This window comes from Crocodylus porosus, unplaced genomic scaffold, assembly GCF_001723895.1.
Source record: "Crocodylus porosus isolate Cpor-Errol unplaced genomic scaffold, CroPor_comp1, whole genome shotgun sequence".
NCBI classification, from domain to species: domain Eukaryota; kingdom Metazoa; phylum Chordata; order Crocodylia; family Crocodylidae; genus Crocodylus; species Crocodylus porosus.
Window position 1 is genome coordinate 234,007,601 of NW_017728886.1, and position 24,637 is coordinate 234,032,237.

The 24,637-nt window shown below is 41.5% G+C and overlaps 1 protein-coding gene across 1 annotated transcript in view; it reads left to right on the top strand.

Annotated features, from left to right (window-relative positions):
• Positions 1–24,637, top strand: part of VPS13B (vacuolar protein sorting 13 homolog B) — an 869,608-nt gene that overhangs the window by 509,605 nt on the left and 335,366 nt on the right. Inside the window, exons 25-28 of the mRNA XM_019545488.1 lie at positions 6,682–6,853; positions 10,385–10,499; positions 11,982–12,048; positions 16,925–17,330. Coding sequence (XP_019401033.1) covers positions 6,682–6,853; positions 10,385–10,499; positions 11,982–12,048; positions 16,925–17,330 — 760 coding nt within the window. The remainder of the gene's footprint in view (positions 1–6,681; positions 6,854–10,384; positions 10,500–11,981; positions 12,049–16,924; positions 17,331–24,637) is intronic.

Genomic DNA, 24,637 nt, shown 5'->3' on the forward strand with positions numbered 1-24,637 from the left:
AGTCACAAGCTGGCAGAGGGTAGATTTAAGCTAGATATCAGGAGGCGCTACTTCACGGTCAGGGCGGCTAGGATCTGGAACCAGCTTCCAAGAGAAGTGGTGCCTGCTCGTACCCTGGGGGTCTTTAAGACAAGGCTTTTGACAGTCACCTTGCTGGGGTCGTTTGACCCCAGTACTCTTCCTGCCATGGCAGGGGGTTGGACTTGATGATCTGCTCAGGTCCCTCCGACCCTACTAACTATGAAACTATAAAACAGCTTCTTCACTTACAACACTCTAATTTTTGGGGAGCTGATTTTGGGGGGAAATGTTTATCTTATGTATGAGAAAATCTCATTACCCCATGCACCCCTCCCCCCCAGTGACTTCAGATTCTATAGCAGGGGTGGGCAATTATTTGGGCCCGAGGGCCACATAGGGAGTTTTGATGAGCTGTGGTGGCCTGGGTCAGAACCTAGCCGCCCTGGCCTGCAGCAACTCAGCAAAACTCCATATGGGGCTTAGAGTGGGTGGGAAGTAGTGTTTGGGAGCAAGACACACATGATCTGCTCCCTGCACACCGTGTCCTGTGAGAGAGATGGGGGTGTTTGGGTGTGTGTGGAGGGGATGGGGACATGTGCACATGTGTGGAAGGGCCAGCCAGGGATGAAGGGAAGGTGGGGGCAGGTGTGAAGCAGGGCTTGTCCGGTCTGCAGCTGCCCCCTGCAGCACTCCACGTGGGGCTGAACTCCTCCTGAGGCAGCCCATGCCATGCTTCTGCCCACATCCTCTGGCCCCTGCCTGGGCCCTGGCCAGTTCACAGCTTCTGACAGGGCTATTCCCAGTGTGGCTGCAGCCAGCTGGGTGCTTCTCTGCTCCCATTGCTTGAAGTGGGAGCCATCAGGCTGAAGATTCCCCCTGCCCACCCACCCAGAGTGGCGCAGCAGGCGGAGGAGCCACCATTAATGGTGAAGGGAGCAGAGCAGCACCCAGCTGACTGCAGCCGCACTGGAGACAACCCAACCAGAAGTTGCACACTGACTGGGGCCTGGGCCAGCAGGGCTGTTCTCATCCCCTTGCCTCTAGCTGTGGCTCCTAGTCCTGCTCCTGCCCCCACTGTATCACTCTGGCTCCAGCTCCCAGCTGTCTTATACTTGCTCTGCCCGACTGCTGCGATTAGCAGCCACATGCAGGCAGGTGGAGTGACTGGGAGCTGGAGCCAGAGCCCCCCACACTGAAGCAGGAACCACCCAGGTGAAGTTTCCCCCCCGCCTGCTTTCTCCTCCCATCTCTTGCTGAAGAGCACACCTTGAGGCAACTTTGTGGCTCTCTAGCCAGGGGGCTGGAAAGCCTGTGCACCCCCATAGTGCTACATTTTTAGCACTACAGATGAATGCCTGTCCATAGCTTTGATCTGTATCTTTTACCCTTACAGCCTTTCACAAACCTGCTACTCAGGTGGAATGATTACACACATTTCTTGCTCCATCCATGTTTCCCCTGCCATGGTTTATGTTGATTTAAATGTCATTTTGTAAAACTTAGAGCAATGCTAAAAAATTTAGAGCTGTGTAATAATTTCTTAAATGATGGGAATACCAAGAATGCTGCAACAAGAACATTCTCAGCTTAACTTACCTGTTAATATGTCAAGTCACTGTCTCCAGACAATTGCAGAAGGTAAGAACCAGTTAAGAGAATGTCCAAGAAAGTGTTAGGGAACTTTGAAATCAGAGGAGCACCATGTGTTGGGGTCCCATAGGCTTCACAGCTAATACACCTGTAACTTTAAAGAGAAAAGTAAGAAAGGTAACTAAAAGACTAGACACCAAAATGCTTATCTCACTTTTCCAGTATCCTTTGCCTGTCTATAAATATAAAATGCATAGAAAAGTCCTCATTTGTTCACAGTAATTCTTTCCAGAAGTCTTGTCACCCCAAACAATCTTAATCTACATTAAAAATGCAATCTTGATTGTGGCCTTAGAATTGTCAGGTGCTTGGCTCTGTCCAGCCATCTCAATCCCATATTGCTTTCTCCCACACACAGTCATGCCCCTTTTTTCCCAGTTTCCAGGTTAACAGCAACCCATATGTCTTTATAGCTCCTTTAGTTAGGTCTCAGGCCTCTAGCTGTCAACTTTCTGAAGGCACATTCATGGTTAAGTGATTTTAAGAGTTTCCCAAGGGAAAACTCCAGATGTATGCAGTCTATTATAATCTCCCTGCTATAGGTACGGCATATTGCTTTTATTCCCACACATTTTTCTCATGATTTTCAGACTCACTTGGTTAGTCTTTCAAATCTTGCCCATTGGCAAGTTCTACAGTAAAATTGTTTATTGGAAAAACATTATCCATTGGAAGATTGACACTTAGGGAATTTAACAAAATTTAACTCAGGTTGAAGTTCTTGTTTACTATCACTGGGTGTGTGCACACATTCTAAGGCAACTTAAAATAAGGCAGTTTAACTAAGTCAACAAGCCATGTTGTAGTGTATACATGTACAGGTCCTTGACGTGGTAGCAGTCATCTTGTGAGCTAAGGCAACTTAACTAATGCAACTCAAGATAATACACCTTGGAGGTATACAGTAAAATCTTTGTTATCTGGCACCCACGGGGAATGTAGGATGCCAGATAACAAAATATGCTGGTTAACTGAACAGCCCAAACAGGCGTCTTCGGGCTGTCACTTGTCCTGCCACATCACCACCCCTCCCACAGGTCTCATGGGCCCCGAGGGACAGGGAAGGGGGACCCCCACAGGCTGCTATGTCCCAGGCTGTGGGAGCTTGGCAGCACAGGCTGCTTTCCCCTGGGCCGTGTGGGCTCTGCAAAATCAGAAGTGCCACGGTGGGCACTTCTGGTTTCATTTTTCCCTTACAAGCCAGCATGCCAGTTAACAGAGCATGCCGGCTTGTAAGGTGCCAGATAACTCAGCTTTTACTGTATTATCTTGCGCCACATTTAAATCAGCTCTGCTCTACATACATGTCTGCGCTCTGACAGTTAAGTTGACTTTAAAAAGTTCATTTGGCTTAACTGCCAGAAAGTTAGCACATACACTTGGAGTACTCCTTTCTGGGTTGCAGTAAGCTTAAAAAAATAAAACAAAATGTTAATTCTTTGATTAAAAATGGATTCGTTTTTCAAGTATGCTAAGGGAAGCAGTACATTTTATGGTTTTCCTGCAGGAACAGGGAAACTTAAAATTAGACATGCTATGAGCTGGGCCCTTATACATGTTGTACCCATTAAACTCATAATTTAGCAGGCAAATAAAAAAAAAAAAAGGCAGAGCATAGGCACCAATAGTCCAGTGAAATAAAGATGACCAAAAGTCATTCTGGCCTAGCTTTGTTGCCTTTTCTGCTCTCAGATCTTTGTAGCATTGCTGCCTAGAAAACCATGCTAGCGTTGGCAGGGCAGCTATTCCCTCAAAAGTTGCCCCTACTACTGCTGTTCTTTGGATTTTTATAATGTAGCATGTGGAAACTTGTAACCATAAGGACCTTGAACTCAGTCTCAGAAGATACCAGTCTCAGTGATCCTCAAAGCAAGGTTCCCCACAGTCACTGTTTTTGTGTTAACATGACTTGCTGTAAATGTTTATGTGGAAGTACCAAGATAAAAGTCCTCTGTTCAAGGGTCTTAAATCTTGGAGGTTGATCTTGTGGACCACAGTTGTTCACTCTTGGATCTGCTACTCTGAATGAGCTTCATGACAGCTTCTGCTCCCTGCTCCAGCATTGTTGCCTGGTGTACTGAGAAGCCATGGTAGCACTGACAGGGCAGTGATTCCTTCAGGTTTTCCCTAGTGCGACTGTTTGCTGTTTGAAAACTTCCCAGTTCACCTGCCATAGCACTATATTCTGCCACATATCAGTGGACACTTTTGCCTTGGCTTAATTTCCACACCAGGAAGCAGTACCATAGAAAATGGGAACTACATATGCCAAAGTGGAATGTACATTTTGGAATTTTACTCCCTTCAGCTCTCTGGACAGTACAGCCCATACTCTGACATCTCTTTGTTCCCATCAGAAAGGCCATCTTTCTTCTTTTGCTGCCCATCTATAGACTGTTTTTCACGCACACACACACACGTCCACCCCCTGAATTGCATACTGGACACCTGGGCTAGGGACAGACATTACACATAATCCAGTTTAAGTGATCAGAAACTGGTTTAAACCTGTAACAGAACAGATGTTCAGTGTACATAAACCAACTGGACAATGACTGAAACCAGCTTGAGATAAACGTGGTTGAATGTAGTATCAGACTTAATTGGTTTGGGTCAAAAGTGGTTTATGCAATTTCTGTCCCAGACCCCTTGCTGGTTTAAATTAAATCAGACTCCTCCAGCATCCTGGCACACTCTCTACTCCACAGCAGAACTGGCCTCTACCCTCTGCTCACTGGCTGGAGCTCAGGAAAGACTGCGGGCATCTGCCTGGCTTCCCCCTGCTCCCCTTCCTCTCCCTTCCTCACTCCCTGTAAGGTCCCCTCTGTCTTACACAGACACCTCTCAGCATTAGGTAGCAGACAGTATGCTGGCTACAGTCTGTGCTGTGACAGATGGGACAAAGACAGAATCAACAGGTAATGTCCCTCTTTTGTTTTCTTAATGGGGTGATAAAAACTGAGTTGGGGTGATAAACACTATGTTATCAATTCTGTGCTGGGCTGATCAGAAAGGGGAGGGGGAGCCCTCCGGAATCAGAGCGTCCTGCCAGGGCCTGGCTATGCACCCCTCAGCTCTGGAAGGAAAGGGAGGACTGCTCTAGTGCCCCCTGGCTTCTAGCCTGATCCTTTGCAGGTATGTGCCTGCATTTCTGGGATCTCTGTGCAGTTACAAATTGATTCAGCCTAGCCAGATTAGACTAACATTGAAAGAGTGATCCAATTTAGGCTCAGGCTTTTTGAATGTCTGTCCCTAGCCCTTTAGTCAACAGGGTCTTGGTAATCTGGTAAAAGGTGATCTGGCAATACTGCAAAATAAAACTAAGTGATGGAATGTGATCGTTTCCACATATGATCTTGGCAAACTCTAACATTCCTCTGAAAAAGGAGTACAGATTTTTCATTTGCTTAATTATAAAAGTCCAAAAATGAGCTGTTTCCAAGATGTTGTTAGAATATATGGTTGTGGAATTTAAGAGTTGGTACAATGTAACTGAGTTAGAAGAATCCAGAGAAGTGTGATAAGAACAGAGGGGAATTACAAAAAAATAAATAAATAAATAAACCTGTAAAAAAATTCACTTTTCCTTTTGGAGAGGTATTGATCAAAATATGGGGCTCATGTACACGCCACTATTTTTGCCCTTTCATGCACTTTGACTGCATGTCTTTTTGCACGAGCAGGATTTTCCGACGCTTTAAAAGTCTTTCTTGTGTATTAAACTAAAACTCCTTGGACATAGTTTAGTTTGGCTTACTGGAAATTAAAGTGTCGCATACATGGATTCATTGCGTGTAAACACAAAGGCACTCAGAGACATGTAATGAGCCTCTTTGTCCAGCAGATGGCATTGTGACTTTTTGTAGTTCAGCCCTTTGAATGGCTTTCACTTTTCAATTGCTTCCACTTTTGTTGTTGTTGTTGTTGTTGTTGTGTGGCTTGCTCTTTTTCTTTTTTTTCTATTTTTCCAGCTCCCTGCTTCCACAGCTGCATGGCAGGGCATGGGCACAGAGTGGGTAGGGGACCCTGGGCCAGGGTTGGGGGATGGGGAGGCAGTGCTGGACCCTCCTACTTTCTTGTGGCACCAACGAGGGACCTGTCTTAATTTGTTTGAAAACCTAGTGTCAGTAAACACAGATACTCCAAAGCTTAATTCATTTGAAAATATAGCGCAAGTAAACACAGATGCAACCCGCCAAAATAAATGTTTAAATTTTATAAACCTATCTAATTTAAGGAGGATTAAAACCTGTGGTGTGTACAAGAACGCATGGAGAATAAATCTGGAGGCTATATTTTGAGATGCTTGTTATAAACAATACAGGCAGTCTTCGACTTACAACATTTCAAGTTACAATGTTTTGCACTTACAGCATTTATAAATTGACACCCTGTTTCAACTTTCTGACATCAGTTTTAACTTTACAATGCTTGATCCTATGTGACGCCACACCAGCGAACAAGTTCACTGTATCACCCGTCTCCCTGGAAAACATCTGCCCAAACTTCCTTGGACACTTTCTTTAAGAAAGCAGACAAGACTCCAGGAGAACCTGCAGCCAAGACTCCTAAGAAGACTCCAGCCAAGAACCCTACAAAAAGCCCAGCCAAGAGCCCTTCAAAAAGCCCAGCAAGTCACCTCAAAGAAATATTTCCAAATCAATATGATTTCTATCTACAATATAAATACATTAATGTAGCTACATTGCTCATCTATAATTGATTGAGTACAAAGTTCTGGGGTATTTCTGGTGAAAATAAGGTATCGGGCCTTGGTTCAGGAACCAATCCCCCATTTATAACATTGTTTCTTATGAGAAAATTGGTTCCAAATTACAACATTTCAACTTAAGATGCGGTTTTCTGGAACCAGTTGTCATAAGTCTGAGGACTGCCTGTATAAGTATGATCTAGGTTTTTTGATGACTGGATCGTGTGTGTTATTTCTTAAACTGTTATACAATATGATTTTTCATTGAGTATTCACAGTCAATATTCATGCTGTTTTAGGGTGATTCTGTACCAGGTGGAGATGACTCTCCATTCTCAGATTCGGTTACCTTGGAGCAAACAACAAGTAACATTGGAATATCAAGTGGACGTGTAAGCCTATGGATGCAGTGGATGTTGCCAAAAATTACTATAAAATTGTTTGCACCAGATCCTGGAAACACAGGCACAGGTATTATGCACAGAAGTAGTTATATTACATTTTTCAATTCTTTTAAGATTAAATTACTTACTCTTTAAGCAGGTGGTCATGAATCATATACACAGTAATTTTTAAAAAATCATGGACTTGGTCAGTTTTCTAGCATGTTCCAACAGGCTGTCATACCTCAGATGACAAGTTACCATGATCCTTAAGAGTTTTCCTTCATAAGGAATAGGGACTATAGCAAGTTTGAAATAATATTTAATTAGTAATTTTAAATGATGTAGGGCTGTAGTTGTGCAGCAGCAGCATGGAGCTTTCAATAAGGTTTTTTTGTGATGACGTGCAAGTCCCTTTTAAGCAATTTAAATAGCTTTGGATTTTTGTTGACACTTCTAAATTTTCATAATTGTGTAAATGTCATGAATGTAAGTCAATCACTGTAATATCCTTTTAAATGTAATGCTTATGTTTAATATGGAAAGTAGAAATATGATTTAATGGTAAGTAGTAGATAATCCATTACTCATCTTTTCTTTCTTTGAGAAACTCTAGTTTGATTATTATCATCAATTATATTATTTATAAATGAGTTATGTTACACACTTTATACATCAGTTACTAATCTGTGAGTTTGAATAATAATTGTTTTAGGATATGCTGTTCAGATTCTTTTTAATGAATTCTACTTGTACTTACCTTGACAACAAAAACTTAATGCAAGGAAATGATTCTTAAAATTCAGTAGACTTCATGAAAAGGATGATAAATGACTTTGATCTTGTAAAGCACTTTGAAGATAAAAAAGAAGTCAATATAGATAGATATTATTTTTAAGTCTTATTTTTTCTAAGGAAAAAGGTTCTGCTGTTTCAGTGTAGCAGTTTAAAAGCACGCACATTTTTCTAAATGTAGTTAATACCTATACATGCTACATAACATACTGAATTCCAGAATTTCCCTTTGCTTAATGCTGCATCCTTTCCCAAGAAGAGAGTACAGTAATCCACCAGTTTCAGTTTCCCAACACTGCTATGCAATTATTAATACAGCTTTTATGTTTTGATTTTAAGAGTCAGACTCAATTATCAATCTGTTCTCTGTACATGTTCATGTCCCAAAAGTCTATGTAGACAACAGGAGAATGAGTTGATGTTGTATTATTTATTAACAAAATTTAAAACTTTTCCACTGGATTGTATTCTCTGTTCTTCATCATAATAGGGATATTGTTTGGGATAGGGATAGGATGTCTGTTTTGACGCTTCAAAAGGACAGTATTGTGTTTCATCATTTTGTTTTGTTTCAAAGCACTGTCCCATTTTGTTTTGTCAAAACTGTTTCGTTATTTCAACTCATTTCAGTGTTTTGCCCATAGGCTATAATGGGGAGTCATGAAAATGCCTAAAATCTTGTCATCTCTTGCCTGATTTGGATACAAATTGCAGGGATGGTAGCCCCTTCTGAGGGCATGAAGCCTGAAGGAGATGGGTGCAGAGATTTCTCGGAAACTGCACCTCAAAGTCTTGAAAGCAAAACTTGCCAGCAGCGGCAGCCTCCTGTTATCTGGCATGCAGATCCAGGGGTCCGCACCCCCGGGAGGGCTGCGGGGCTGTGCAGGACTTCTCCTGGCAGTGCGGGCCCCCGGATCTCTGCCGGATGACAGGAGGCTGCAGCAAAATTTCACACAGCCCTAGTGCTTACCTCCTTGAAGAGGGGCCCAGCAGTGGTGGGTATGGGGAATCATCCAGGCAGGGATAAGCCTAAGCCTGCCTTTATCTGCTTATCTCCTAACACCTCACTTATCCCCTCACACCTCTTGACGCTCTTCAGAAAATCTGGTGGCACCTGAGGCTGCCCGGCACTGTGGTTGAGAATCACTGGCTTGATACTTTTGATAGTCTTTAATTATGTGATCATGTACCATTTTTTCCCACAAAACTGTTATATCAGACACCTGTCATGACAACTATTAACAGGTTTAAGTAGAGCAGCAGTATTACAACTAAAGAAGACATGTTACAGTAAGAGAGCTCTTTATACTATTTGGGAGCTTACTGTATCTGTTTAAACAATTGTGGATGGTGAGACAGGAGACATTATCCAGGTTTTGGTTGGTAGAACTGGCTGTTGATATTTTAAAAGCTCTTTGACAGCTGCTTAAAATCTAGTCTATGTAGGATGTATCTAATCTGTTCAGTATTTTACCACATTTTCTTACATACACTGTGCCCCTGAATAAGCTACACCCCTTGTCTTTGAAAGGTAGAAATGAAGAAAAAAGTTATTTCCTTGAAAATACTGGTAAGTATTTTATTTTCCCAGAGAAAACACAGGTATCTGCGTTTGGGTAGGGTGAACAAAACATTGTAGCTGCCCTGTCAGCCTCCTGGCTGCAGGATGCAGTAGGTACTGCTGGCTGAGCCAGAAATACCCAATCCATTTTCTCTTCCCTTCTCTTCTCAAGCTAAGCTGGGTTGGCAGTCAGCAGAACCTGCCAGCTTGTGCAGCATAAGCCTATGCTGGGGAAAAGAGAAAATGTCCATAGCTTAGGGAACCCCCTTTGCAGCACATGGTGCATTACTTCTCTTTCCCCGGCAGAGGTTTTGGCAGCAGAAGCCGCTGTTACCATATTTCCTTGCTTAAAGCAGGGATATAGCTTGTAGCTGTATTGGTCTAAAAAGCAGAGGCAGACAAAATTCTTGTGCTAGAGGCAATATCATTTATTAGACCAATTAAATAATAGCCAAAAAAAATTATTTCTTTGCAAACACCCGTTATCAGGCAGAGGAGAGCTCAAAGATTGTAAAAGTTCTCCCAGGTAGAAAAGAAACATCATCTTACGTAGGGGAGATAAAGGTTGGCATGGTTCCCCTGGGTTTCAAAGTCCATTTGTGAAAAAGTTGCTTTGTGAATATGGAGAATATGCTTAAAGCATGTATCCCAATTTTCAAGCACTGATTTTTGGAAAAGGTTTCAGGTTATGAGAGAGAAAATATGATATATTGCACTCTCAAAATATTATTTAACTCATTATTATAGCATTTGATTAAATGACCTTCTGAGATTGATGTTTTTGTTATATCATCTATATCTTATACACTGCTTTTCATCGTTAGATCTCAAAGTGGTTTACAGAGGAGGTATAAACATCATTACCCGTAATGAAAGGTCACAAGATTCAAGGCATAGAAGTCTGTTGCTTTATCTAAAACCACTGTGCTGGCCAGTGGCAAAGGGCCTTGAACTAAACCCAGGTCTTCTGACCCTCACACCAGTTCTTTATGCACTAAGCCACACTGCCCCTCAAATCTCTCTCAGGATTTCAGCAGAAGTTAGCATTCTGACTTCTCTCAGTGGTTTTTATCTATAGTGTGACTGAACAAAAATCTACTGTGGAAAAAGTCCTGAACCATGCAAGACAGAAATTCAAGACTCAGATTATAGTGATCCAGCAACATTTTGTAGCTTAAAAACACCGTTTTATTTATAATACAGATTCATAGGAGTTGCAGTTCATGAATATTCACCTGATTTTTTTTTTACTGCTTATTCCAGAAGTTTGTGTTGTCAGTGAACTGGAAGATCTCAGCGCCTCAGTAGATGTGCAGGATGTATATACCAAAGTCAAATGTAAAATTGAAAGCTTCAACATTGACCACTACAGGAACAGGTATTTAATAAAAATATTATATTAATTCCATTCCAATGCAAGGAAACTTTTTTCCCAACTGAAAATACTATTTAATTCTTCATATAGAAAAGTCATTGTTGAATACAGTAGAATAAGGCTGAGCAAGACTTTTAAAACAGTGACCATAGGTTACACAGTTTCTCAGAATTAGATGCGTTTTCAAAGGGGGTGCTTCAGCCTCAAGGAAGGGGAAAGAAAAAATTTTTTGTGTGTGACACCATTGAAAATTAGTATTTGTCAGACTAAATCTTTAACCATAGTCCAAATATTTAAAATAAAGGCTTCAAATACTGGATCATGATAACTTTAAGAAATGATAAATATCTAATTTTTTATAACTCCTATTTTGTAAAATTTATTTTAAGGCATCAGGAAAAAATTTCTAACAAACAAGTATATCTGTGACTGGCTGCAGCATAGCAGTGTGGGACAAAGCCATGTCAACACAGTAAACTTACTGTCCTGGGCAGCAGGAACTTCAAAAATACTGTAGTGATACTGAAGGGCTGCCATCAAACTGGAAGCAATGTAGTTGCATCTGTCTGGAGCTTCAGGCAGGCTAATTAGCACTGCTGAGGGACAGTGCCAAATAGTCTGTCTGCTTATTGTGCTGCATTTTCAAGGTTTGGACAGGGTTTTTTGAACATTTCCATTCTGGAGAGTAGAAAGAAAATCTAGTGAAACCTCCTAATCTGCCTTTAGCTCAGATACTGAGAACACTGAGACAGTGTAATAAACAAACGTAGGCAGGGGTGGCCAAACTTCTTCACTCTTAAGTTGCAAATCAAAATCTTGACATGGCCGAGAGCCACAGGGCATAGTACATTTGACTTGCATGTTTCCCAGAGTCAGTGATCTGTACATGATGCCCCAGTTCACATCATCAGTTGCTGTTAAATGCCTTTCTTCAGGAGTTGTATTTAAACTGCCCGGGAAATGCATGTGACTCTTGGGCTTCAGTTTGTCCATCCCTGTCTTAGGATATTTATGAAAAGTAGAGCTTTGAGTCTGAGTTTTCTTTCTTTCATCTCAATTAGAAATATTTGGTTTGCACATATTGTAACAATTATAATCAGACCTTATGTTTTATATCTAGAAACTTCTATTTTGGTCCAGTCATGATGTTTTGAGATATGTTTGAGTACACCAGTCGCCTTTCAGCTATTAAAAAAGAAGAGATTTTTCTAGGGTTTGTGTGCAAGTCTTGAGGGGAGGTCATTTGCTATGAATAGTCTAAAGTTCCACATTTTCCATGGCAAATTCTTCCATCCTAGCGGTATTCTTTGCTGCTAAATTTTATCAAAATATTAAACTATTCCATTCAGAATAACTGTGTTATTGTTTGCACTGTCAAATCCAGTTTACAATTCACAATCATTACAAAGTATGGTTTTACATGGCAAATTCTCTGGATTCAGACCAAAAGCAGAGAACAGATAAGTTGAACATTCTATCTTCCAGACCAGGGGAAGGCTGGCAGTCAGGACATTTTGAAGGAGTATTTCTACATTGCAAAGAAAAGCTTGTGGTGAGATTTCTTTAGTAAAATAAGATGCTTAACAAAATAACTCTGCCTTAAAAATTAAACCATGTAATTTTCTTTGTTCTTGGGCACATTAAGAAAGATGATTACAAGAATTATAGTTCAAAGCAACATTTTTACCCCTTTATAACCAACTATATTTTTGGAACAGGTACTAGAAATTTGAAAAGTATTTCAGTACACTTCTGCCTTGAGTTTCTTGGTTCTTGTAATCATCATTCTTCATTCTAATCAAGCTTTTTGCTGAAATCACCTGGTATGTCTATTTTGTGTCTGCAGAATTCTGTTAGACTTTAATTCCATGTATCTCCCTATATCTTGCTAGATTGTTCTTTCCCTTAAAATTTTCAAATTTAATTTTCTCACTTGATTTTCTTTTGAATTCCTTGAATTTGGGAGTGACAGATGAAGGTACATCATAGGCTACATCTCATAGTTTCACAGAGCTAATCAGGTTTCAGCACAATTTATGATTCTAATTTATTAATTTTTTTTGCTTATAGTGTTTTGTTTTTGGCTTTTTTCTCTCCCTGCTTCCCTGCCCCCCACCCCAACGCCCTGTTCATCACCTCAAGCCTCGGGGAAGACTGTTGGTCTCTGGGGCAATATGGAGGTGTATTCCTTTCCTGTACTGACAAGCTGAACAGACGTACCTTGCTGGTTCGACCCATCAGCAAGCAGGACCCTTTCAGTAATTTCTCTGGCTTCTTTCCTTCTGTAAGAAATCATTTAAAAAACATATACTACAGAACTTCCACTAACAAACAGTAGGGCAGAAAAATTGTCATAATTGAAATAAACTTCATTCCTCTTTTCAGTTGGAGTTGTAGCCATGATGGTCCAGCACTTACATGAGCAGATCTTTTTTAATTCTATCAGCTATTGCAGTGGTTCCCAACCTTTTTAGACCATGGACCAGAAGCAACCACAGACTAGCAAACTGCAGACCGGAAGTGTGGACTGGCAGTATAAAAAGAGGGTTGGCTGAGGGGGTCACTTCTGAACTTCCAGTCTGGTAGCCAACCCTCCTGTAGACCGGCAGCCAACCCTTTGTGGTCTGGTACCAGGCCGCAGCCCAGGAGTTGGGAACCTCTGTTTTATTGGGCCAGTTGAATAGTTGGGATTGATATGAGGTTTTCAGGCACAAAATATCCATCATCCGATAAAAGATATTACAAAAAACTCCTTGCTTCCCCCTTTTTTTGTCATTTATATTTTCTCTACGCTGAATATTTCTGTTACATTATCTGTTTTACTTCCCTCTTCCCCTTTAGTAAGAATTGTCAAATTTCTGCCTGAGCTTGGGAAGGAAAGTCCTTTGGCTTCCTCTGAAATGTGTGCTAGTGTCACTTGGCACAGTAGCAAAGCTAATATGCCTCCTTTAGAGTGCCTGTGTCCTGATCTCACAAAACAGTTAAGCAGGTGAGAAGTCCTTTGGAAATCAGAGCTTTCTCACTTTAAAGAAAAACGTGTGGAACTGATTGCAGGATATGGACACAAATATGTGAGCAAAACAAATATTTATCATTGTACTTTGTGAATGGTGCCTCAAGTGAATAGGTCAGCACATTTCAATATTACATATTATTTGTAATTAAATTATTCATATACAGTGATTACAATGAACATCTCATTTTTAGGATCATTTGAACGTTACAATGTTTTCAACCAGCAAGGAGTATAAATTTTGCTTCCCTTTAATGACCCCCTTTTTATTTGATCAGAATAAATTATAAATAGGTGAGAATATAGGTCTGGATATAATTCCAGAGAGCATGAAAGGTCCAAAATGTTTTAAGTTGTGGAAGGAAGAAGAAGGGCTATCATTAGGCCACTTATTCCTTGTTTACTTTTAAATAAAAGTGGCCTGATTTCTAAATTGCCATGCAAGCATTCACAGAAAGAAATAATTTTTTAAAATATATTCATTCAGGTACAAATTTGCTACCAGTTCCATTCAAAATCATGAGAGTTGAGAAACCTAATTACATTAAAATATTGAGCATTTTATGTTGCAGCAGTGAGCAATGGCATATAATCTTTTCAGGTTAGTGGAAGTTCTGTTCCATTCTGATTTATTTTATATCATAAATATGTCAATGTAATACATTCTCTTATTTGTTTTAGTTGTTTAATTTTTCTAATAAGAATGATATCTAACTTACTAATTTGTTTTAAATCATTTTATCATATGTTCTTTCAACTTTTCAGCACTTAAAATATTCATCATATTTATGTAAGAAGGCCTAGTTACCTGCATTTATCAAAAAAAATAAAATATCATAAAGTAACATTTGGAAATAAAACTAAAAACTTTGAAAGAAGCATATGTTTGCAAACTGCAGTTGCCATACTTGTGCTTGAGTAATTAAAGACCATATGAATACAGTTGTGTAGGTTTGTATCAAAATAAATGTGTTTTCTTTCAATTGTTTTCCTACATTAATTAAGAACAATACATTTATTCTACTAGTTTATTTTAAAATTATCAATTTTTGCTGTAACTCACCCAAAGTTGATTTTTCAGTCAGAATCTAATGTTTTAATTACATACCAAAAGAGATTTTCAGGGATAGGGACAAACATTCAAAGAACTTGAGCCTTAATTGATTCAATCTTTGCAGGTTAATTTAACCTGGCTAGGCTAAACCAGTTGTAACCATACAGACATCCCCTCTGGACTGAAAAAATGCAGGCACGTTCCTGCAGTGGTTCAGGCTAGAAACCAGGGGTTGCTAGAGTAGCCCTCCCTTCCGTTCTATAGTGCTGAGCTGAGGGTGTGTGGCCAGGCCCTGGCAGGATGCTCTAACTAGGGAGGGGTTCCCCCCACCCCTCCTGACCAAGCAGGAAATTGATAGCACAGTGTTTATCACCCCATTAAGAAAACAACAGAGGACAGTGACCAGCTACCTGTTGTTTCTGCCTTTGTCCCATCTGCCACAGCAGGGACCGTAGACATCATGTGGTCTGCTAGCTAATGTTGACTGTCTGTGTAAGGCAGAGGGGACAGTGGAATTCCTGCTTAGATGGGAATGGGGGAGCAGAAGCCAGGCAGATGCCTGCAGTCTCTGCAGAGCAGCAGTCAGGGAGCAGAGGGGAGGGGCCAGCCCTGATATGGAGCAGAGAGCCCTAGCCAGCCAAGAGATCATGGTGGGATACTGGGGAAGTCTGGTTTAACTTAAACCAGCAAGGGATCTTGGACAGACGTTGCAAAAAATGGTTTGACCCAAATCAGTTAAGATTAATACTACATTCAACCAGGTTTATCTGAAACCAGTTTCAACCTTTTAAAAACTGGTTTATGTGCGCTGAACATCTGTTCTGTTACAGGTTTAAACCAGTTTCTGATCACTTAAACGGGTTTATGTGTAATGTCTGTCCCTAGCCTAGCGGTATAAATATGGCAGTTAGAAGCTTTATACATCTTAACTTTCAATAGGAGCTAGACACCAAAGGTGTCTTTAAATGTGCTTCAGGGTGAGGGGAGTGGGGGGGGGGCATCGCTTTAATTAGAGCCACTCTTGGGAGCCACTATAATTAAGCATCTTGTGTATTCAGTGTCCCATGCTTCAAAATGGCACTGAGGATGCTTTAACTAAAGCTCATTCAACGAACTTGACTTAAAGTGCCCCCACCACCATTTTGAAGTGTAGGGATGCTGAATACATGTGACACTGAGGCTTCTGGAGCATGCTAACTAGCACTCTCCAGCAGACTCAGTTAATTAGATTAATTAGTTCTAATTGGAATGGATCAAAAAGGGCATCAGGCACATGTATTGGTGCCCCAAAATGCCATTTGCAACTTTGACCATCTCTCAGAGATTTGTTTTTTTGTTGTGGTTTTTTTTTTTTTTTTGGGGGGGGGGGAGGATGTTCTGAAGTATAATGGAATAAATTTGGGAAGTATTTTTAAGTATTTACATTAATTGTTTTAGTTTCTAGTATATGGAAATCCTCTTTTAGCTACTCCAAGATGGTGGAGTTAAAAACAAGTCAATCCTTCAGGGAATAGTTTTCATTATAAATGTGTTGCAGGACAGACCTAACATACAAATGTATTTCACAACTCCAAATAGCTCTGATCCAGAGCACTAGTTGGACCTGCAAAAAGAATAATGAAAAGTGATAATAAGAGCTCTCTAAAATAAAGAGCATGTTAAAGAAGACAATTCTAAGTTTGAAGATGCAGGCAAATGTACAATTGGAATCGTTTCAAAAGGGGATGGGGAGCTATTGCTACAGACCACACAGCAGCTGTTATGTTGTAACAGTTACATGTGTATGAGCTGGGAGCAATACATATGTAGCAAAACTGCTCCAACTGTAACCCTGGATAAAACAGTGTTAAAGTTGGAGCTGTTTTACTACATTTGTATAGCTCCCTGCCTGTCCATGCATAATTTTTACAACAGAACAGCTGCTGTGTGGTCTGGAGCAACAGCTCCCCCTCCCCTTTTGAAACCTCATCAAATGTATGTTTTTCCGTACTCTGTGAGTGAAAAAAATGTTTGTTTGGTAAATTGACTTTCCTAATATAAGGATTATTTTGGATAGCAGGATCTGAGAAATAATTACATTGCCAGACTCTATTTTAAATGAATTATGCAGTGCATTGATGAACAGTCAAAAGGAAAGTTAGGTTACATTGGGCTTGCTGCTCTTGCACACAGCAGCTCTGGGAATAGTGCTATGCAAACGTATAGTCCGTTCTGTGAGGTAGATGTTCCTTCTAAAGAACGCTTTGATGTTTGGAAAGAGATAGTTTAACAGTTTTTAATTCCATCACAACTGGTCTCTTTACAAGATGTTTAAAATCTCTTTGAAGCAGTTTCATTTTTGTTTTCTTTTTCTTGGAACAGACAACTTCAAAACTTTTAGATGGCTCACACCAACAACATGGATTCCTCTCTCTCACTTATACAAAGGCTGTGACAAAAAATGTCCGGCACAAGTTGATATCAAGAAATGAACGAAGAACTTTTCATAAGTTATCTGAAGGTCTCTCTGATGGTTCTCCTCATTTTCTTCATGAGATCCTTCTTTCTGCTCAGGCATTTGATGTAGTCCTCTGTTTCCCTTTGCTCAATGCAATTGCAAATATATTTCAAGCAAGGCTACCAAGAAGTCAAAAGGAGAAAAGAAAATCACCTGGCCAGCCTATGAGAAGTCACACTTTAACATCTCGCAACTTACCTTTGATTTATATCAACACAGGTGTAATCCGAGTCTTCTTTCCCAAAACTGAGGAAACACAACACACAGGAGGTACTATACTCTATATTAGAATGTGTTTATGATATGAAACTTGTATCTCCTTCAGCTTCTTTTCTGAAGGTCATCTTTGCTGTAGCTCTTTCCTTTCTAGGTAAACCCAAAGCTCATAAACAGTTTTTCCTTGTTCCAGACAAGAGATCTAGTCTCTGACGGGAAAAAAAACACAAATCTACCTTTATTTAGTTCAGTGCTCCTTGAGATACAGATGTATTTAAGAAAGCCCCTCAGGCTTTCATGCAGTAATACACAAACAGGCATCATTATTATCATTCATACTAGATATCTGAGAGTCTCAGAAAAGGTTATTTTGGAAATCCTCTTTATCTCCACTTTTGCCTGTTTTAATAAAAAGTGTTTAGGCATGGGATTGCCTAAGATGTTCTCAAGAATTGTATTCAAATAACTTAAGCCCTGATTCTTATGTGGTGGACGTTTGGGCTAGTACTTGGCCATAGTGAATCCAGCAGTCTCTGTGCTGGTAGAGGAGTCCACCCAAATGGATCCATCTTTGAGAAAGGGACCTTAGATTCTATGGTAATGCGCGCTATAGAAAGCTGAATGTTTTGAAAGATGGGATGGATAAAAATTCTTGTGCTCAGTTTAACTTTTGCCTTCTGTCTGGGTACTAAGGGGATTAATACACACTAAAAAATGCTGTTCGGCCTTCATTATACGCATCTTGAGAAACACTGAATAAGTTTGCATACAGGAGATTTTCAAGGTACCGTACTTACCCAACTCCAAGATGACCTCGAATATAAGATGACTGCCTAGGATTTAGATTCTATACATGGAAAATTATATTTTTTTTTATCATTTTCCATGCGCAGAATCTGATTATTGGAGGATTGTCTTAAACTCATCTCCTTACCCCTGGCAGTGTCAAGGGGCCAGACACCTGGCCCTTGCCTCTCCTACCTGCCTCTCCATATCTACATCCTTGCCATCTGACACCCCCTGCCATTTGCCCTCCATGCATGTGCCTGCCCCCACCCCTTACCCCCATGCTTATACCTGCCCCCTGCCTCCCATGCCTATGCCTGCACCCCTGCTGACTGTCCTCTCTCCCACTTGCCCCCACCATGTGCCCCCCTGCTTCCTGGACTGTCATTTCCCCTGTGCCTGCCTCCTCCCCCACCCCTACTCCCTACACTGTTTGCCTTCTGAGTGGCTCTGGTTCTGGCTTTGAGCAGTCAGCAGCAGCCTTGGGTGCAGCCCAGACTGGCCAGGGAGAAGCAGCAGCAATAGATCTGAGGTCAAGGAGCCAGAGCCAGAGGTAAGAAGTGGGGGGGAGGCAAGAGGTCAAGGGTCCAGGTGGCACAATCTTCCTTGCACTCCCCTACATGTCTAACACTCTGTGGGGTTTTCCCTGTGTATTCTCCACCCTTGTGAGCTGCTCCAGCTTCAGCCTGGCAGTGGTGCTGCTGCCATTGCTGGAACTGGGGCCAAAGCCAGAACTGAGCTGCCACCTACTCCAGGCCAGTACTTGAATCCAGCTTTAGATGAGGCTTTTTGCCCTATGTTTCTAAAGGAAAAATATGTCCTCTTAGATTTGAATATATATGGTATTTAATGCATTGAGGATGCCATAAGTTACTCTGGCTACCAACAAACGTTGCATATGTCCAGGATAGCTTGTACCTTTTTTGTCTTAGAACAGTAAAGCCGCAGGATTGACATGTACACCCATCGACATTCCAGTCAAGTTTAGTGAGTGGATGAATGCTGCTTTTCTGCCTTTGATTCAGAGAAGCAGTCCTGGGGCAATCATTCAGACATGCTTCCTGATGTCTTGGGGCAAACTGTTAACACTTCTTATCATGCAGAACTTTTTAGGTTTTATCCTAGGACAACAGACATGTATGTCTGAACTATTGCATGGGTCTTGGGAGAAAATGGTTTCCCTCTGGACAAATGTGAAGCCTTTGTGTAGCCTTTCTCAGACAACTGTGGGTTAGGTAACTGAACTATAGATAATCCGGGTTTGAATTTTTCATGTGTATTTTTTTTTTTTTTATCTGTAACCATTTCTTAAACAAAATATGTTTTCCCGTAGCTAGAGAAAATGAATTATTCCCACTGTCAACAATTATACTACTGAAGAATTCTATTACTGGCATAATGATACATTTTACATAAGTCATGTAGGTATGGCTTGTTACCATTATGTACAATAATATGTAATCTAGTCCTATGAGAATAGCGTTTACATTTTCTCATAACCTAACTACAAGAGGTGCAGACAGAGAGAGTTTAGCTAGATTATTTTTTTGCCAGCATCCTCTACAATTTTCCAACTGGGAATGGTGAAAAGACCGAGAGATAAAATTAGACTGGTTTTGTTGGCAAGAAAGAGTTATCATTCTGCAGGGAAGGGAGTCTGGGGCGTGCTGTCAAGGATTTTTTTTTTTTAAATAATATGCTTTTGCAGGATCTGTAGCTACGAATTGCATTAAATATTAAATTTATATTAAAAAAATTAAGACTTAATCCACCATCTGTTATTTAAAGGAGTTTCTTAATACGGGAGAATTATGTATTTCATCTTCTGATTACTGTGGGGTTGGGAGAAAGATGATAACCTCAATTTATTTTCCAGTCATAGGTAAGCAGATGTTCTTACCCTCTGCTGCCCAGCAGGACTACCTTTCTCACAAAGAAAAATGTAAAGTTGTGTTCCTATGTGCAGAAAGAGAAAATAAGTAATGGTGAATCCAGCCTGTATTCATGCAGCCCATGACAAGCTTCTATAAGAAACTGCATGACCATTTGTAAAATAACCAAGCTGACAAGTATTAACTTCTCACTAATTTAAAGTAGGCTTGTTAATGTTAAATGTTGTGATAGTACCATAATAACAGTAATTCTTTTTTATAATGGATTGGTGTGTAGTAAACCATCTTAGTGAACAGAGTAGAAGTAAAACTGCAGCTACCTGCAACTTGTTTTATTGATGTGGTCAGTTTCAGGCATTGGCTAAAAACCTACTATTGCTCAGTGCTGGAATGAGGCACAAGTTAGAAATATAAAAACAAGTTAGTAAAAAGGGAGAAATACCAGTCAATGTAAATAAAGAATTAAGTTCAGAAAACTAATGAAAGAAGGTAAAAACAGAAAGGAATCTTTGGTTGGCAGGGCTAAAAACAGTAAGAAGTTGTTTTTAAATATAATCAGAGAATAAAAGAAATTAAGCAATGATATTGGTCATCGCTAGACAGACATGATAAAATTGTTAATAATGTAAAAAGGCTTAAGTATTTGCTATATTCAAAAAGATTATGTACTTCTATCATATGAGAATGACCAAATACTTTTCAATTTACTAGTAACCAAGGAGGATGTCAGACAATAGAGAAAAAAAGTTTTCAAATCAGCATGCTCAGATAACTTGCACTCAAGAGGCCTAAAATAATTGGCTAAAGTGATTGTTGGCTGGCCAATGTTTATATTAAATCTCATATTACCAAGATCAGGCTGATGGTCACATTTAGGATCAGGAAGGAATTTTACCCCATGGTCAATTGGTATAGACTGGGGGGGAGGGGGGGGTTGCCTTCTTCTGGAGGCAGGGACCTGGCCCTCTTCCTTGGATCTCTTGTACATTTTAATACCCTCACAGTGGTGGGACGCTGACTGTCCTCATCTCTGTATTACCTGTAGCTGGTTAGAGTGCTTTTGGGCTAGCGACAGAAGTTACACACAAACTGGTTATAAGTGATCGAAAACTGATTTAAACCTGTAACAGCATAGACGTTCAGTGCATATAAACCAGTTTCAAAATGGTTGAACCTGGTTTGAGATAAACCTGGTTGAATGTAGTATCATACTTAACTGATTTGGGTCAAACCAGTTTATGCAATGTCTGTCCCAGACTCCTTCCTGGTTTAAGTTAAACCAGAGTCCCCCAGCATCCCAGATGCTTTGCAGTCCTGGGCTGCACTGTGGTGTCTGCTGGAGCAGAGCTAGGTTGGCCTCATCCCTCTCTTTCCCAGCCAGAGCACTGTCACTGCTCAGGCTGGCTGAGGGACTGCAGGGGCTGCCAGGCTTCCCCTGCCCCCCTCCACCGCCCCACACTGGCTGCTCAAGCAGGGATCCCTCTTCCCACCCCTCTCTCGTGGTAGGGACCCCAGCACAGGGACCCAGCATTTGGCCATGCCTCCCCTCCCCCCATGCTAGCTACTGGTGAGAGGTGTCTGTCTGGGTCTTCAATTACACTGGAACAAAGGGAAAGGGCAGACAGCTAATGGCTTGCAAATGTACCCTGCAGATAAGAAGAGCTTGAAACTAATGAGAAAAATGTTTTCTTTTGTAGGGCTTGATGGGCTGATAAATTTTTGTTCTGACAAGCAACCTACTGGCTACAATTTGTCAGTCTTCAAGAGGGGACAGAGAAGGGTGTTAGAAATGACCTGGTTTGCAGACAGTATGAAGGAACAGGGAGAGGGAGATGGAAAAGCTCAGTATCATCAACAGATGGTCTGGTAACACTGCTGCCCCTTGAGCAGCGAGCTGGGAAAAGCCTGGGATGGTGCCGGTAGGGTTGGGACTTACACTCATCCCTAATCAGAGCATCCTGCTGGGGCCTGTCCTCCCCTCCCCTCTCCCAGCTCAGCACTGTGGAAGGGAAGGAAGGGCTGCTCTAGTACCCCCTGGCTTCTAGCCTGAGCCATTACAGGCATGTACCTGCATTTGTGGAATGAAAAGGGAATGTCTATCCATCTGCAAATTGCTTCACGCTTTGCAGGTTAGACTAACCTACAAAAGTTGAATTAATTCAGGATGAGGCTCTTTGATTATCTGTCCCTAGCCATGGTGTTTTAGGCAATATGCCTTGTAGTTGTGCAACAGGGTTGGTTGTGTAGGTTTAGAAATAGGTTAGACAAGCACTTGTATGGGATAATTTAGATGAAGGTGATCCTGCCTTGTGCAGGGGGGTGGACCAGATAACCTGCAGATGTCCTTTCCAGCCCTATTTTTCTATGATTCTTTAATACTGGGAGGATTTCAGAAGACTAAGCAAGTACCAGCATTCTAGCAATATTAAGCAATGGCAAATAGGATGACACGGCTAACTAGAGACCAGTTTAGCCTGCCATCAAGCCAAGGCAAAATAATGGAAAAATAGATACGGATTCAATAGAGAACTTTGTGATGGGAATTTAATCAATTGCAATCAACATGGTTATGAAGGAAATAGTAGTTGTCAAAGGGGATTCATATGGGAAAAGTAGTTTTTTAAAGGGGAATCATAGTTGAACAGGGCTTTTCCTATTTAGGTATGAGGACTGGGTCCAGTAGTACTCAACATTTTCATTAATCATTTATAAGTAAATAAAAAATCACTTCTGTTAACAGATGTTGTGAAAATGGGCAATGTTCTAAATAATGATGAGAATAATATAGTCACAGGATATGAACAATTTACTATGGGTTGAAAGGAGAAAGCAATTTATAATGTATCAGCTGCTCTGCAGTAACTACCTGTGTGCATGCTCTTTCTCTGTGCTAAACAGAAGCTAAACCTTGGTAACTTACCCCTTTTATTAAGACCCGTGCTACCACAGTTTGGCTTCCGTAGAAAAAGAGCATGTACATGTACAGTTATCCTAGGGGAAGGAGATGCACAGTAAACTACCACTCCATCTCATTTCCAGCCAAATGTTTTTCTGTCCATATCCAGGCAGAGTGTTTGGTAGCCTGGGTACAGTCAAACAAACTGTGTGTTAATACAACCCAAAGCAAAATAACCCATTCTGGAACAACTAATGTAAGCAATTACTAGAGAATAAGTGATTGCATACTGGAAAGCAGTGATTCTGAAGTGTTTAGCCACAACTGGCAAGCAACTTGATATGAACTCCAGGGCTAAGTACAGACAGTCAAAAAGCCTGAGGTTAGTGTAAGCTGCAGAGATTAAACTAAAAAACAACTGGGCACATTTTGATTCAGGAAATGAAACCACATGCCTGCAGTGGCTCATCCAGAAGCCTGGGGGTGCAAGAGCACAGCTCTCTGGCACATAGCCAGCATGGGCTATATGTTCACTTCCTCTTCTTGCTGCCCCCAAGGTCTCTGGGATTTGCAGGCCAGAATCACAGAAGCAGGACTCTGTAGGGTTGCTCATCATTTCCTCTTCCTGCTTCCAGGTTCTTTGGGAATGCGTAGTCCACAGTCTCAGGCAGCAGTAAGTTTGAGCGAGGGAAGGGGTGTTTAACCCCCCTCTCTGACCCCAGACCTTAGCCAGGGTTTGCCTGGGAAGAGCAGATCTCCCCCTCCACACACCCCCCACCAGGACTGGGCTGCATCCCCAGCTGGGCTTGTCCCCACCCTTGTCAGCCAGCCCTCACTGCTCCGGCTAGGAAACAGAGGGCTGGGGACAGCCCTGCTCTCTGGAGCAGACAGAACAGCCCAGCCCAGCCCAGGGCTGGAAAGCATGCTTGGATGCTCGGGGACTGTGATTTAACTCAAACCAGGATGGGGTCTGGGACAGAAGTTTCATTATCTAGTTTGACCCAAATCAGTTAAGTCATTTCAGACATTTTGAAACTGGTTTATGTACACTGAACTTTTGTTCTTTTACAGTTTTAAACCAGTTTCTGATGACTTACACTGGTTTATGTGTAACTTCTATCCCTAGCCCTAGTGTTATGCTGTGATCTGAAGGGCTAAGATGATTCTTCAATGAGTAAACAGGTCTTACGAGAAGGAGTAGGGGAGGTGACTTTACCTTTGCACACAGCATTGGTGAAATAGGCTGCTTGTACACGCCATGGGGGATTCTTTGGGTTTAATTCTCCCTAAATTGAAGCAGTGGGTTTTTAAAAAAACCTTACTTCAGTTTAAACTGAACTACACCCCCCTGGCATGTATACAAAGGTCAGGCCTGATCCTTACCTGCCTCTGGTGGCAAGGGGAGAAGGAGGAGGACAAGCTGCCGGCAAGCTGAGCAGTCCCTGAGCTGTGGCGGGGGGGGGCACATGGTGCTTCCCTCCACAGCTGCAGTGGTGCACCCCCAGGCAGCAGCTGCCTGCAGGAACCCAGCCCGGGAAGTCCCGGGGCACCACAGCCATGGAGGGAAGCACCAGGCCCCCGCACAACTCAAGCAGGCGGACTCCAGGGAGGGGGAAAAAAAAAAGATCAGGCTCCCTGCATTTTTTTTTTTTTCCTTCAGTAGAGCTTGGTTTCATGGGCTGCCACTAGGCTGCCTGCACAGCTCCTGAGCTGCATGGGGCCCAGCGCTTCCCTCTGCAGCTACTAAGGTAGCAAACTAAAACAACTGGGACATGTTTTATTTGCTG